General features: G+C 33.3%; 4 protein-coding genes across 6 annotated transcripts in view; 1 reads left to right on the plus strand and 3 right to left on the minus strand.

The window, feature by feature from the left end:
- Nucleotides 1–17,090, minus strand: part of LOC126772183 (kelch-like protein 5) — a 343,872-nt gene that overhangs the window by 320,419 nt on the left and 6,363 nt on the right. For 2 of the 3 annotated variants that reach the window (XM_050492410.1, XM_050492409.1), the window contains 4 exons: nt 16,493–16,653; nt 15,974–16,181; nt 15,363–15,552; nt 14,418–14,954 (listed from right to left, as the gene is read on the minus strand). In XM_050492410.1, coding sequence (XP_050348367.1) covers nt 14,812–14,954; nt 15,363–15,552; nt 15,974–16,181; nt 16,493–16,653 — 702 coding nt within the window. In that variant the 3' untranslated portion in view covers nt 14,418–14,811. Of the gene's footprint in view, nt 1–14,417; nt 14,955–15,362; nt 15,553–15,973; nt 16,182–16,492; nt 16,654–17,090 lie in introns of those variants that run through there. The other variant, XR_007669631.1, reaches the window with a different exon arrangement.
- On the plus strand, nt 66–2,150 carry LOC126772260 (ATP synthase subunit O, mitochondrial). The gene is made up of 4 exons (XM_050492548.1): nt 66–274; nt 353–607; nt 1,447–1,638; nt 1,889–2,150. Exons 1-4 carry the CDS (start codon nt 248–250, stop codon nt 2,042–2,044), a joined length of 630 nt encoding a protein of 209 aa, XP_050348505.1. The 5' UTR covers nt 66–247; the 3' UTR covers nt 2,045–2,150.
- LOC126772285 (c-Myc-binding protein) lies at nt 2,845–3,668 on the minus strand. Its single transcript, XM_050492577.1, has 2 exons — nt 3,498–3,668; nt 2,845–3,291 (listed from the first exon to the last, which is right to left on the minus strand). Exons 1-2 carry the CDS (start codon nt 3,510–3,512, stop codon nt 3,043–3,045), a joined length of 264 nt encoding a protein of 87 aa, XP_050348534.1. The 5' UTR covers nt 3,513–3,668; the 3' UTR covers nt 2,845–3,042.
- On the minus strand, nt 5,920–8,849 carry LOC126772199 (T-complex protein 1 subunit theta). Its single transcript, XM_050492451.1, has 6 exons — nt 8,667–8,849; nt 7,825–8,382; nt 7,267–7,641; nt 6,946–7,172; nt 6,598–6,793; nt 5,920–6,305 (listed from the first exon to the last, which is right to left on the minus strand). Exons 1-6 carry the CDS (start codon nt 8,724–8,726, stop codon nt 6,084–6,086), a joined length of 1,638 nt encoding a protein of 545 aa, XP_050348408.1. The 5' UTR covers nt 8,727–8,849; the 3' UTR covers nt 5,920–6,083.

Consider the following 17,090-nt stretch of genomic DNA (forward strand, 5'->3'; position numbering starts at 1 on the left):
AAATATTTATCTATGTTAAATGTAAATGTATACCATTCCTAAGTAAATAGCTGTTCCGGCGACAAGTATTTTTCGAATATCAAATGTCAAAAAATTCAGACTGAAATTGATTTTGTATTATCTGCTCTCTGAGTAAAAGTGTTCTGTGGTTATCTGTGCAATGTACATGGTATGGTGTTAGGAACCGAACAGCAATTATTACATTAATATTTTTTAAATTGCACATATTACGTATAGAGATACCACCATGTCGATGATGAAGACAAATATGCTGGTAAAAACATATTCTCACTAAATTAAATTAATCCATCGCATTTTTTTTTTCGAAATAATTAAATTACGTAACTTACAGGTTCGCTCGCTAAGCACTTCATCAGCTGCAGCTCAACTTGTCAAACCTCCTATACAAGTTTTTAGTTTGGAGGGCAGATATGCCTCAGCTCTGTATTCTGCAGCCTCAAAAAGCAAGGCCTTGGATACAGTTGAGAAAGAACTCACGCAGTTTCAGCAATCCATTAAAACTGATGCCAAATTGAAAGAGTTCATCGTCAACCCTACTCTTAAAAGGGCTTTGAAAGTAGATGCTATAAAACACTTATCTTCTAAAGTAAGTTATAACTTTTTTAATTTTGTAAAAAAGATTTTTGTATTTATTCTTTTCTATATTTTCAAAACTAAGGTAATCACTGTTTGTATTATAATATTCTATTTCTAAAGTAGTCTTCTAAAATTTCATGAAAATTAGTGGAGCTCAAACTACAATAATTTTACTTCTAAATCATATAATTGTATTATGAACTTAGCTCAACATAAATACTTCATACTGCAATTTCTAGCTTAAATGTTTTTATTGAGCCATTTTCAACACTGGCACAAGATATGTATCATCATAAACTTCATTTTGGTTATACTGATATTAAGTAAGGGTCTCCAAACCAATTTCGGCCACGCTGGCCAATCTCTGGAGAGATTAGCCAACTGCACAGGAGATATTAGTGCACAAGTGTGTGTGCTAACACAGGTGCACTCTCTATTCCCTAGCTCTCATAATCCGACATAACCAGAAAGAGTTTAGGTGCGGGACCAACAGCTTTACGTGTTTTGTGAGGCACGGGAGTGTATACACTTCCTACTTCCAGACCCCGGGCTGCTACTGAGAAGTTTCTGAAAGAAGAGCTCAATAACTTTTTATTAGCCTGACCTGGGACCCATGACCTCTGGGTCAGGGGCTTTATTTCTAGCCACTAGACCAACGAGGCAGTTAGTATACTGATATTAGTTATATATTGATGATGATATGATCATAAGGCTATTTAGAATTATAGATCTTTCAATGTCATATCTGGGTAGGATATGTACCGCTACTTAGTGATCAGTGCCCGTTGACTGTCCACTTTTTGGTTATATATTTGTAAAAACTGCTTCAAAATTGCCCTATCTTTACAGACAAGCTTGTCTCCAACCACAGGCAATTTACTGGGGCTTATGGCTGAAAATGGACGATTGGGCAAGGTTGAGGGTGTTATCAATGCATTCAAAATGATGATGGCAGCTCATCGAGGAGAGGTTGCATGTGAAGTCATCACTGCCAAACCCTTGGATCAAACTCAAAAGCAGAATTTGGAAAGTGCTCTCAAGGTAAATATAATATATATATATTCAAACTAGTCTATGTAGAGAGCTTCAAGCTTGCTTTAATACCATATCTTATTAAAATTGATTCAGTGACATTCAGTATTCAGTGAGTGAAGTATAACTTTTGCTTTTCTGAAATTACCATATATTTTTTATTTATAAACAAACAATAAATTTGCTTCCATTGTATCTATATAGATCTTTTAACCAGTAACCTATGTTACAATATTAACTTATAACAAATTAATTTTAGAAATTCCTCAAAGGCAGTGAGACCATACAACTTACCGCCAAAGTCGACCCTGCATTGATTGGAGGTATGATTGTGTCTATTGGAGATAGATATGTGGACATGAGCATTGCCTCCAAAGTTAAAAAATTGACAGAAGTCATCAGTGCTGCTGTTTAATTTGGCATAAATAAAGAGAACCATGTGTAGCCAGACATTATTTATGTGGTTGAGAGTAGTCATGTTCTATATTACTTAAAAATAATATAAGAGAAGATCAAACCAGTGTGGCATTTTTATTTCATCTTACCTTTTTTATAGTTTCTGATCACATACACTTATTATATTATTTTGTACCAACTACCTATACAGTAATATACTAACACATAATTATGTTGATGAAATCTAGAGGATTATTTAGCGGTAATAATAGTATGCATCTTTAAATTTTTTACCATAATTTATATGCTCTTAAATATAATATATCTATGTTTTAAAATAAATTTAATTAGTCATTAGGAAGGAGCAGTGCTTTGTTCCTTGATTTGTGACATTCTGTAAATTCCAACCTACAGGACAACCTCTTAAAATTTTTATTGGTCGCACTTTGTTTTTAAATAATACAAGTTTCTTTAAAAGGTAGGGCAGAACTTGCCTAGTATTCACTAGGATCCTAATTGTTCAACATATTCAATTGGAATCTTTAATGTGGAACTTCCTAAAAGTCCACTAAATCAAATGCTTAATTTATTTTTAATCCATCTCACAAATAGATTCAAGTGTTTGATCAATATCTGCCAAATCTTTAAAATGCAGAAATGAGGAATCCCTAAACTATATAAGATATAGGACACAAGGTCTTCATTAATTAGACATTTACTGTAATTTTATTTAAATGAATAACCAACTAGTTGAAATCAAATGGAAATTAATATTCCATAATTTTTTTTTGTTAATTATAAGTAAAATAATGCATGAAATAATTGTCAAAAAATTTATTTGTGCCTTCTGCACTTGAACTTAAACATCTTTTATTCATAACAAAAATATTACTCTCATAAATATATAACACTAAGTTACATTTCTTTAGAATCAACAAGAGTTAGAAGAGATCATGTCATATTGAGATCAAGTGAATTAATATTAATTTATGGTAGACGTGATGAGATGATGAGATTTTATCCTTCCGTTGGTGCTGTTTCTCCTTTGAGAAGGGCATTTTCAGCTTCAAGTTCCGCAATACGGGCACGAGCAACTTCAAGTTCATCATCACCTCCATCTGTGCCTAAATGTTTCCGCACATACTCTAAGGCATCTTCTGGTTTATCTGGTTCTTCGTAAAGGCTCACAAGAACTTTTGTTAGAGCATCCATTACACCTGCACGCTCTAAATATCGTCTAAATTCTTCTCTTTTTGAGTCAATGGGCTAAAATTACAATAAACATTATTTTAAAATTATCACTTTCGTTTTAGTACTTTTAATAAATAAAAATTACCTTTTTTCATATACACCTTAAATTATATATAAAATTAATTTAATTGTGTGATGTATATCATATTAATAATAAATCAATACATTTTTGTTTTCTCGAAAATGAAATAATATGTTATAATAACTAACTCATCACTTACTTTATACGAAGACATATTTGCGCTGTTTTAAATATTTTCAGATTAAATATGTTAACACAAAACTCAACGAGCTATTTTCTAAATACTTAATGAATCCTCTACAATTATATATGAATTCAAATGGCAAAATTCAAAAGCAGGATCGAATAATTTGAGTGAAGCTGTCAATAATGTAGGCTGTATTAGGGATGACATACTCGATATTTGTGCATTACCGATATTAATCTATAAATATAATAAAAATGTAAATCTATAACTGATCGCTTTATTTACATGGGAGATAAATAAGTAAAACTATTATCGGGGGCCTTTATCCACGCAATAAAACCCAAAACTATAATTGTTAGAATTTTTGTCTGTGCGCTTGTGCGCACTAATCTTAGAAACGGCTTAACTGAGTTGAGTGCGGTTTTCATTAGCTACTATGCGTAGCTAACTTAACTTGAAATTTAGTGCTTATTTCATTTCAATCGGTTCATAAATAATAAAGTTATGTCAGTTTAAAGAATCACGTCGAACATTTATTCGATAAAAATGCTATAAAATGACTGTTCAGTTGAAATTGCCCAAAACTTTTACTACCTATAAATGATAGTCAGTAAAATGATGATGATTGAAAGTTTATAGGAACAAAACAAAGTTAAAAATGGACAGTTTCAGAGATTTAGAAGGTACTAATGTAAGATAAGTTCAGATCTATATGATTAGTCATATTAAATAGAGTTCTTATGCTTATGCTGGAACACTTAAGTTTTTGTTTTCGGTTTGTAAATATCTTTACAAGTTAAAGTTTATAGGTTCGTCACCGCATATGTTTTATCTCATTGATTAGTTAAATTTATACTTAGTCGGTTAGTTGATAATAAGTAATTTTTTTTCAAATACACACATTTACTTTACAGTTTTAAAAGGAAACATTTTCCTGTGAAGGTATCGTTTGCAGTCACATTAATGCAATAAAGCACAGGGAAAGACATTCAAGGTTGTCGAATAAATTTAAGTGAATGCTGTTTCTCTCATCGCCATTTGTATGTTACCCTATCTAGATCCGGATTAGACGAAAACCAATAAATATTATTACTATTAGGTACCACCCACTCATCAGATATTCTACCGCAAAAAAGCAATACTTGGTATTGTTGTGTTCCAGTTTGAAGGGTGAATGAGCCAGTGTAATACAAGGGACATAACATCTTAGTTCCCAAGGTTGGTGGCACATTGGCGATGTAAGAGATGGTTAAAATTTCTTACAATATGCGTCTATGGGCGTTGGTGACCACTTATCATCAGGTGGCCCATACGCTCGTCCGCTAAATATTCTATAAAAAAAATACTAATTTCCCACGAAAATAAAACTAAAAATGATGTATATAAGTACTGAAATATTATAAGACTAATCATAGTGATCCTTTAAGTTATGCGGGGTGAAACCGCGGGTACAGCTAGTGTCAAAAATATATTTCTTAAAGTATAGTTTTTTCTTATATATATATTTACAAATAATAGGGTTCTCATAATATTTAATATTAACTCATAATAATTATTTACTCTAACTTACTTACGTTCGAAATGGTACAATTATTATTGATAAATAATTTAAGCGATGGAAGGGAAGCACGAATTATATCAGACTGACAGAATGTTACCGTAATTACTAACTACTACTACTTTACCTTTGTAAAATACTTTGCCAGTAAGTAGTAATGTAATGTATCCGTTGGTTTAGTATTCATCGAGAGATTATGTTTTTGACACGGTATAATTTTTTTCGGGTCTACGGGATAAAAACAAGTAAAAAATTGGTACCTAACTACTTACTTTAAAGTGAGTGTCCCAATCACGAAGGCATAGCGTAAACAAGTGATTCGTCTCTACTACATGTGTAACATTAACATACACTGTGTCTGTATGTAAATGCGTTCTAATGCTTAATGGGTGGAATGATTCGTGAACGTATATAATCAATCATTTTTATTATAATAGCGGCTAATGTCCGACATTATCTGATACAACTCGCCGCTCATTTATTGTACGATGTGAACCTACGCACGAGCGCACAAACACGTCAAAATTTCATCGTAATCAGATGAATAGTATGCGAATTAGGAACGTCCACACCATCATTTATATATATTATATATATGTATATATACTAGCATTAATGTAAAAATGGTACACCGAGAAAGTACAATAGTGCCCCGATCTCCAATCCGCCCTTGGGTATCACAAAAGCCAAGGCAATTTTAGCGTATCCATCAATCGAGTCTGTAAGCACGTCGCACGTAAGGCGTTTGCTCAATCTTTTTCGCACATAATCCTTTTAGCATAGACGCGTGTGTACACACGCCAGTAGGCAAGCGAATGATCTCTTAAATATTATGTCGCAGGTTCATGAAATACAAAAACTTTTTTTAATATATATTTAATAATTTTATTGTTAACCAAAAATACCAAGTAAGTATTTTCATTGTTAAAGCAATTACTGAAGTAGTAGAATTAGCAGTTAAAATTGAAAGTTAAATTAAAAATTATAAGTAAATATCTAGTCTAGCGAGCGCTATTTGTGATTAAAGCATTTTGAATGTATTAGGACTCGTCATCACTTCCGGCTTTTGCTTTAGGTTTTGGTCCACCAGCTCTCTTAGCCATGATAATTTGATCAACTTTTAAAATAGTAGTTGCTGCTCCAACAGCATATTTAAGGCCCCAGTATTTTAAAACATATGAATCTAAAACACCTGACTCTTTCGCATTGCAAACACCATTATTTTCAGAGTCTATATCAAATCCTGCAAACTTGTTGTTTTCCTGAAAGAATAAAAACATTGAAGCTATATGAGTAAAAATTAAAGTATAACACTTTTTTCTAATTTTCCTAAGAAAACAATGCATAAACATTGACAAAGAATAAATTTCAGCTCTATAGTATGATTCAGTATTTAAAAACTTTATATTAATAAATATACTTTAGAATTTAGAATTGTTGGACAGATTATTAATTATTGCTTTGTAAATCAAACTCAGATGGCAGAGCTGGTTTTGATCTAAGCAATTTTTATAAATTTTATTTTAGTAAATTTGAATTGCATAGCATCATTACCTTGTGAGCCTTATAGATGTTATTGATAACTTCAGTAGCATTAGCACCAGAATTTTCAGCCAAGGCCCGTGGAATGCTTTCAAGTGCAAGAGCAAACTTTCGGACTGCATATTGTTCCAATCCAGGTAATGTATCAGCATATGTCAGAAGGTGTTGAGCCAGTTCAATTTCGGTTGCTCCAGCACCAGCCAGGAATCTATAACAATAATATATTTAATTGATGATAAAAAAATTTGGGAAGAATTAACTATTATATTTCTTATTATTTTATATCAATCAACATTTAAATGGTATTGCAAAGCAAAAAATCTTTGACATTATTATTATAATTAAAAATGAACTATTTACCTTCCATCTCGTGCAATATTTTTGAATGTATTTACACCATCATCAATAGCCCTTTCAATGTCATCCATGTAGTTGTCTGTTGAACCTCTGATAACAACAGTGGAAATACGTGACTCATTGCTTTCCATACTGAATACAACTACTCTAGTATCTCCGACTTCATCAACTCGCACAGTATCACAGTAACCTAATTCTTCAGCTGTTGGAGTAGTTAATCTGGGTAATACCTGTGAAAAATAATTGGTTAAGACCACTCAAATGAAATTTGCACTGAAATATTTATTAAAAAAATCTTATATTGAAAACGCATGTTTTACTTACAGTAGCATTAACAGTTTTAGCAAGACGACGAAGATCAAATTTAGAATTGAGACGTACAGCCATCACACCATATTTGTTAAGGAAATGTAGAGCCATATCCCCAAATTTAGCTCCAGCTACGATGACTTTGACACCTGCATCAGCAATGTCTTTGATCTGTTTTTCTAATAGAGATTCCTCTCCTTTACTGAAGTTAAGCAGCTCGTCAGCTGATTTGATAAGAACTGTGCCTTTGGTTTCAGTTTGAGTGATGTCAACAGGGCAGGAATAGACCACTACTTTAGCTTTTGTTGCACCTGTAACATCACCCTCAACCTCCCGTTTAAAAACCATTCCTGAAAGAACTTCAGATTGCAAAAGTCCAGCACCAAGGATCTGAAAATGTTTTATAATATTTTATTTCCTTGTTTCATATTCAATACTTTAGTATATTATTATATATATACATATATATGTATATTCATTTATTTATTAAAATCCTATCATAGCCTTTGCTTATTAAATATTGATTTAATATTACAAAATAAAAACAAGTCTGTTTTTACACATATTACTTACCTTACATATTCTGACATTATCAACATTAAATGTAGTTTTTTCAGGAAGAATTGCAACACAAGCTTTAGTTACAAGTTTTGCTATAAATTCTTCATTTCCATATTGCTTAGACATTATAGCTGGCTTAATACTATTAACAACAGCATCAAAGTTTTTGCAATCCTTGATTTCATGACAAACTAGTTCTGGAAGAATTTCCAGGCATTTATCCAAAGCCCTCTCATATCCTTCTGCAATTTCAGTTGTTGTTACTCCTAACCTCAATAATTCTTCAGCAGCTTCCAACAAGGCTCCAGATATAACAATAACGAAGTTAGTGCCATCACCAACTTCTGCATCTTGCATTTGACTGGCTAAAACCATAAGTTTGGCAGCAGGATGTTCAACATCTAACTCTCTGATGATAGTACCCGCATCACTTGTTACAAATTGCTTTTCAATATGGTTAATGATCATTTTGTTCATGCCATTAGGACCATAGGCAGAACGAACACTTTGTGCAAATTGTTTGCATGCGTTTATATTGCGGTAAACAGCTTCTTCCAACCCAGAAAACATCTGAAATAATATATCTTATAGGAAAAGATGACCAGTACCCATTTTAATAACAAATTAGAGTAGGAAAGAGCAGGTAACTGTGAATCGCGACATTTTTTTAATATAATTTAATATACTTTGTGGAAAATGTATCGTGAGATAAAATATTTTGGTCATTGTATACAATAAATGTATATTAAAATTTACTTTAATAATTACTTAACAACTTATGAGAATATAAAGTTTCATACGGCCACCGACTCCACATGACAAGAGTAAATTTTTGGTTATCATTAAAAACTTACCCGCGCCCCATCTTTTAACATCTGGGGTACTCCCGGTGCTTTTGGTATATGTAAAGCCATTTTCGTAATACTGTTTTATGTAAAATGAATGCGTAACTTTTTAACAATAATTAAGAATATATTCTTAATTTAACCGCACACAATAAGTAAGAGCAAAGATGAATGGAAATAGACATGTAGAGTCTACAGAGAATAAATGTATGATTCAACTCTATAATAATACCATAAAGTTCTCATAAAAAATATTAAAACAGAATTTACGAAATTAATGTTTTATAATTTAATTTTTGCGTATATATTTTGTGGTTTTTTTATTTAAAAGAAAATTTAAGATTTTTTTGAGTTACGATGTTGTTGATTACACAAATTGTCTTCAATATTTTAGCTTGTACCATAAGTACACGTTCGACTGTGTTTTTAACTTTTTACACAGTTTACTATCTGACTTGTATTTTTAAATATAAGTATAGTATGTTTCGAATACTAATGTTAAAAAATATATTTATGAATTTGAATCTATTTTATATTTGAAGACTTTTTAACGGCACATATTACGAAGCTGATATTTTCTTTTTAGAAAGTATATAAATAAAGAATACACTAAATTTTTGAATATGAAGTGATTCTTAAGAATATTCTTGATTCTTACCTTTTCACTTCTAGCGTAATACGGGAACCTCATTTGGGTCCTTGACGTAATATTTTCTTAATTCTATATTCTCACTTTATGCAGACAATCTGCAATTTTCTAAAATATTAATTAGGTTAGAATCTATTCGCTCCACTTAGAACCGGAACATAGCTTATGTTTTTATTGTAAATAATTATATGTTTTTACTGTAAATGATTATCGGAATCGAATCGAAACGTAATCGTTGACGTTTAGCTTTTTTCCGATTCTACTAATACGACGATTCAGTTGCGATTCGATTCGTCCTTAATGGAACGTCAATTTTCTTAAGAAATTATGACGTAAGAGCGATAACGATCCGACTTAGCCAAAAAACGTATTCTGTTCGCTCCATGAAAATGTAACGTCCAAGTTTCTAATTTCTAGCTGTTATAATAAATTAGTGTCTCATTTATTTATTTTTTAAAGACTTGCTAGCGGATGTTACATAAATAATATCTTAATAAATTATGTACTGAAGCTAGAAAAATTTTATTACACCCATTTGAAGGCAATCACTGCATGCATAGTGTTCTTGCGCCGGGCTTTCAGCTCAGTATTTTGTGGTCTCAGCGCCCATTTACTAATTCTTTATGTAACGGAATTAGTATTATTACTAAAGGATTTTTCAGATATAATACAAAGGTAAATTGAAACGCAATTAAATATTGAGATACTTTATTTAACTAGACGTGAAATTAACAGATGTCCAATTACGTGAGTCAAAAGACTTTAGGAAATGTTGGACCATTTTTACAATATTATAGGTATTCAGTCTAAAGACAATTTTACAAAGGCATTATAATTTACAAAAACGTTCCGAAACACATTTTATAGGGGAGATCATTACGAGCATTATCGGAGGAAAAAATGAAATGAATATTTTGAATGCAGGTATTTACTACACACAGATTATAGTATATTCATACATTAAAATAGAAATGCAATAAGTGTTCTTCTAAGATTACATTGGGTATATCGTTTATAAATTATTATGTTACATTGATTACGTGTATGCGTTTACATCAGCTTTGTAATAAATTCGTTTATTACAAAATTTTGCTCAACAACTAAGGGTAAGCTCCAAAAACTATAGATATTAAAAAAAAATAACCTAAAAATTCGGATTTTAGTTTAGATCATCACTGGCATCTGTAAAATAGGTACCTAAAATTAATTTATAATTTTATATACAATTTATTACAATGATTTAAAACGTATCGTAATTCCGTTTACAAACATTAAAGAGCAGTTATGAAGGTGTTCGATGGTCATTTTTACTAACTTTTAAGTTTAAGAGGGGTCTCCTTACTTATAACATTTTAAATTTTACATCACACACATATAATTTATAACATAATTGCTAAGCGTACAATTAGTGTATACATCTATACATCTAGAGTATTTTATACAACTACACAATATATTTTAAGCTATTATATTCTAGTTTATCTATAACTAACATCACAGGATAGTCCAAAAAAATATGAAATTGTGTGAAGTCCTTAACTAAAAAAAATAATACTGCGTATAGTGCAAGTAAATTTTAAAACTTATTCGACATTTAAGCCTAAGAGAAATCACATACAATTAATGTAAAGCCGACATCAATGGCAAGAAGAGAAAAGACAAATAAACAAATTTGACCTTGAATTGTCATGACAACATTGGTATCGACCAAATCTAACTCATAATTTAAGCTATTTGTGAAAAAAAAAAATGTTTCACGAATAGCATAGATTATGGGTATTAGAAGATTATTACCATAGAGGTTATTGTTATCGAAAGTTTGGAATCGAAATTAGTTTTTTTATAAGAAGTTTAGTTGAATAATGATATATTATAAATAAATAATATATTATATCAAGAACTTTTTGTAGTACATATTATAGAAGATCTATTAGAAAATTTACTGGTGGTAGAGCTTTGTACACAAAGTAAGCTCGTCTGGGTAGATACTACCCACTCATCAGATGTTATACCGCAAAACAGCAGTACTTGGTATTGTTGTCTTCCGGTTATAAGGGTGAGCGAACCAGTGTAATTACAGGCACAAAGGACATAACATCTTAGTTCCCAAGGTTGGTGGCGCATTGGTGATGTAAGCGATGGTTAACATTTCTTACAACGCCATTGTCTGTGACCACTTACCATTAGGTGGCCCATATGCTCGCCCGCCTTCCTATTTTATAAAAAAAAAGAAACTCACATGGAATATGTAAATCATGTTATGTTTATTTTTATTCCTCTTGCCATTGGATCGTAGTATAAATAAATTTGGCGACGCCTAATTTTTGTATCTCGATGGTCATCGATTGACATGTAACTTACATGTGCCTGACACGTTAATGTTTAAAAACAAATAAAAGTGAATTTAAAAGTAATATAACGGTTTGCCAAGTTGTGAGTGTGTATATTTTGTATTGATCAAAAATACATTTTGTATAATATATTATAATAAAATATTGAGAATTCGTTTAATGGATTATTGATAGAATATCTCAAGATATGTTATTAATGTTACAAAAGTTTCCGAAACATACTTACATAGTAATTATTATATCATAATTAGTTTTACTTGTGGAAGTAGGTAAATTATTTTAAGATTTTTATATTGTAAGAAAAATACACGGACCTTTGATTAGAAATGGTAAGTACAACAAATATATAATATATATATTTAAAATAATAATGACAATCTAATCTGAATAAATACCCACAGATTATACATACATTCCGATTATAAAAAAGTAAAAAAAATAAATATAAGCAGTCTTATCAGTCAATGTTTCACAGTAAACAATAAAAAAATATTTTTTCTCTTACAGAGCATTTTAAAAAAAAAAATACGAGATCAATAAAGAAACTTTTTTTTTTCACGATTTTAAGCAAAAGTTTTTTATATATTTATACCATTATTACCAATACTGCACTACATTATAAGTTCCTTCGTTCCACGTGTTACATCATATAGATAATACACCGATGCTGAGCTTGAACAACGAGCTTCATTTATAACCTCTACGAAATGGGTCATTTCCTGCTAATATCATCCCAAATATAAATTTATATGACCACGAAACAATATACATTAAAAACCCAGAGACGCAAGAAACAAAGCTTATAAGACAACAGCACGCAAAACGTTGCACGATATGATGTACAAGTTGAAATAAGTTGCGCGCTGATCGTGTCTCAAGTATTGAGTGAAAAATATTTTTAGTAACAGTAACAGCCTGTTAATGTTTTAGTACAATGTCAATATATCTTCGCCAGCAAATTAATAACAAAATAAACGGAATCATTATACTAATACGATAATAATACTTAGTAAACATTACTTTGATATCATACGCTGACATATATATACGTATATATTAAACTATGATAATTTTCGACTCCATATCCATTGAAAAAAATAAAAATATGTCAATAGCATAGTATAATTAGAATTAATTTAGTTCTAAGGGAAGGAACTCTGGTCGGATAGTGTATATCCGGCATTGCTGTCCGTCGGAACGGCGAATATCCGGCAACCGGATAAATGGTGCAAATTGTTTGTGGTTCAAGTAATCATTTGTCACCGAGGGGAGTGCGCATAGGCGGGAACGAGTTGTTCGTTTATTTCTTTAATCTATGTATTTTTTCAAAAAAACAGACCTTAACAATCTAACTGTATTTATTTACAAAATATAAATATAGAACACTGTATTTTAATATTAAATATTTTTAAACTAACACCAAAAAAATGTCGTCAGCGATGTGTTGGCTTTTCTTTGCTTTCCGAAACAATTTAGAGTCATATTCAGAACTTCGGGATACTAATGACAAATTCTTGACCAAAAAACCGACCTGGATATCGAACCTAGATCCCGAGAATCTGCATATTTATAAGATAGCCACTGTAGGTGAGGCAGTTAATTCCTAACAATCCAATTCGTCGAATAGACTGGTGACCTTAAAATAATGACATATCCGTTGCATTTAATGCGCATTATTTTCCTTGCAATTTTAGTTAATGAACGGCAGTATTCGATCAGTTACCGTTTTCATTATAATTCATTCATGTATACTAATATTATAAATGCGAAAATAATTCCCTTTCTGTTACGCTTTCACAGCTAAAACACTAAGCCGATTTTGATGAAATTTGGAATGAAACAAGCTTGTACTTAGCTCTTGTACTTCCCCGCTACCCATAAAATTAGTTTCTTTCTGATAAAGTGGAAATAAATCTTGAGTGTAAATGTATATATATATATATATCGGAACACTATATTACAATTATTAAAATGATAATATAATTATGCTTTCAAATTATATGAAAACACTGAGTTGAACGATTACATTGGTTTAAATAATTTATTAAATTGTGCAAGTTTTATTTAAATAATTTCGGTGTCTATTGTACTTAAAAAAAAAATTAAAGTGACAAGAAATAAAATAAAAATAGAACGTCCAGACGATTAATTTAAATTATTAATTTGATCAGTACATAACATGATCGCTATTGCGTTAATACATTATCAGATTTATTTTATAGTCTAAAAACACAAAAAAAAAATTCAAATGCATAGAAAAATACTCATTTGCAATGAATACATTTTCAAATTTATCTATATAATACTAGTAAAACGTCAATATAGACTATCCGTAATAAAAAATCACAATGATGTGATGAATCGGCGTTTTATCAACGTATTCACGTTCATAAAATGTAGAAAATATAACTTCGAGAGAGACGATTAATTACATTTGATAAAAATACAAAACTATTTACTTTGCAGTTTTCAATCTCTATACTTAGCTCTGCAGTAGACCTTTCGGTAAATGTACCTTTCGCCCTATAAGATATGATATAAGCAGACCAAAGGTATATTGTATAGTCAGATAACGAGTTATTCCTTTTCAAAGAGTTCCAGTCCAATAAATTTAATTCGAGAGTTCCTCACGATCTTTGTTAAATTACCTAGAACTTTATATGCTTTAATGTATACTTTCTAAGAAAATATATAGTTATACACTTCAGGCGTCTGTAGGTGTTCAAAAGCGTGACTAATTAAAAAAAAAAAAAAACATTTTCCCAATCGAAAATTTTCATTTTCATTTTCTCAAACCGTTTATGATGTAATAACGTTTGCTACGAAACAACCAGTGAGAATGTTATATTAGTTACAAAATTACCGATTAGGAACTAACAGCACGTAGAAAATGATTAAGATTTTCGATCGGGCGAATGTTAACCGGCGACCCTAGAGCAAGTTACCCATCGTAGTTTGTTTTTAAAATGGCAGGTATTCGATATGTAACCTGAATAACGGATGGAAATTGAAGAAATATATTTGAAAAGTTTTGTATAGAAAATTGTAGACAAACAGGCACATCGAGTCGTAAGCCCGTCGGGGGGGGGAAGCCCGCCGCCTCACCTGGCGCCGCTCAGCCGACGACGTACACGACGAGCTGGTGGTGCGCGTATCAGAACAGGTTGCGCGGCGGCGGCACGGCCACCACGGCGGCGCCCGCGCGGCCCGTGCTGAGCGGCGCCAGCTTGCGCCAGCAGTCGGCCTCCGCGTCGTACACCTCCACCACGCACAGGTACTGCACGCCGTCGTACCCGCCTGCCACGCGCCACGCACACTCTTATTGTCTCGTTTAAGATATGTATGTAAAAACAAACTTTGTCGAAGACTGTCGTTCCCTTAAGTCTAATGTGTGATAGTTAAAAGAAAGCTTCGGTCGATAAGAAGTCTGATTTTAAAATAGGATGTAAAAAATGTGACTAAATAACTGCTTCGCCTACTTCGACTTTTTAAAATGATTACTACGTTAGTGTTAGTTAGAAATATTCAACTTTGTCCATCAGGTTCTTACCTTCCTTACTTTTACTTTAGAGGTATATAAACTACCATAAGCCTATCTGAATCTATCGAAGTAGCAGTTCATGCGCCATTGAGTGATAGCAGAAATATATTTTTCTTCATATCAAGACAACATAAGTATAGAATAATATATATTGTCATATTTACCGACGGCGACGATCCTGTCGCCCAGCAGACAGGAGCCGATGGCGTCCCGGCCGTAGGAGAGACGCGCCAGCAGGATCCATGAGTCGGTCACGGGGTCGTAGCGCTCCACGCAGGCCAGCCGCCCGCCCACCGTGTTGGCCGGCGCCTCGTGCCCGCCCAGCGCGTACAGGTACCCGCCCGCCGCGCACACCTGCCGATAGGTACTTCGCTCGACCCAATGTGACAGCTAACTCATTACGCTCACAGTAATGAGTACAGGCGAGATCACATTTAAACAATAGCAACACATATTAAAACAGGAATGATAGGTTTCATCTCAGTAGCGAGCGAGTTTTAAAGGATTAGTAAGCTGAAGTGGCAGTGGGCTGGATCGCAGAACCGACGACCGTTGGAGTAGACGTGTTCCGGCGTGGAGACCACGCCTTGGCAAGCGTAGCGTAGGACACCCTCCAGCTAGGTGGAGTGACGATATACGCAAGGTGGCTGGCAGCGGTTGGAGATCGGCAGCTGATAATCGAGCTCAGTGGCATGTCATTGGAGAGACCTATGTCCAGCAGTGGACGCGAAAAGGGTGACGATGATGATGATGATGAGCGAGCGGGTATACTAACGCTGACGCCGCCGCGGCGCCGCGTCATGGGCGCGCAGTTGGTCCAGTGGTTGGTGGCGGGGTCGTAGCACTCGACGGAGCGCAGGCAGGCGCCGCCGTCGCGCCCCCCCACGGCGTACAGGCGGCCCCGCAGCGCCGCCACGCCGCACGTGCTGCGCGCGCCCGCCATGGGGCACACGATGGTCCACGAGCGCGAGCACGCGTCCCACCTGCACGCGCCAACGTTACCCTTCGTCTTGTATGCTTTACGTGCGATCACACTTGTGTCGTTAGTAAGCTCGATCTCAATGGCATGAAACAGAGACTTCAATAACTTGGCTTCCGAGTGCCTAGCGAAGACCTAGCCGCGACTTCGATCCTTACCCCTAGCACAAATTTTACGTTTGTTTGGTGCGAAAAACATATATACTACTAATCGAAATAGGTATTCATATATTATGAATATTTTTAAGTTAAATTATATTTTTTAGTAATTTGTCAGTCTAAAATGCAACACGAGCTGTGACAATTTCAAAAATACCTCTCCACAGAATTAAGGTAAATCCATCCGTCGTGTCCCCCTACGGCGTAAATGGGGCAGTTGGGTCCGTCGCCGAGCACGGCCACTCCCAGGCCGTGGCGATGCGTGTTCATCGGGGCTAACGTACTCCAGCTCAGTGACGTCAGATCGAAGCACTCAACCTGTTATCATTTTATAATATTTTTACTTTTGTTACTTCATACATTAGAACTGAACAAATATATGTATAAGAACCAAGAAATATTAATAATAAATAATTATATGAACGTATAATTATTTATTATTCTATTCCAATAGCAGTAAGACAAAGAAACTTTTGATTTACATATTCCATGCGATTTGCTAATAGTTCGGCTATGTAATGCACTACAAGTTATTTCACTTGCAATGCATGTTTGTTTAGCTCAAATCGTATAAGCTGAATTATTTGAACAGCTCCCTCTTATCCTAGGGAATTTTAGATTTATATTTAGTTGGTTTAGTTTCGATGACAATGCATCTTTATGGTAAGCATGTTCTGATTCTACAGCATAGACACGAAACTTTGTTGGTAGGTATATAAATTTTTTTTATTATTTTTTTTTCTATTAATTTGACA

Source organism: Nymphalis io, chromosome 12 (assembly GCF_905147045.1).
Source record: "Nymphalis io chromosome 12, ilAglIoxx1.1, whole genome shotgun sequence".
Taxonomy (NCBI): domain Eukaryota; kingdom Metazoa; phylum Arthropoda; class Insecta; order Lepidoptera; family Nymphalidae; genus Nymphalis; species Nymphalis io.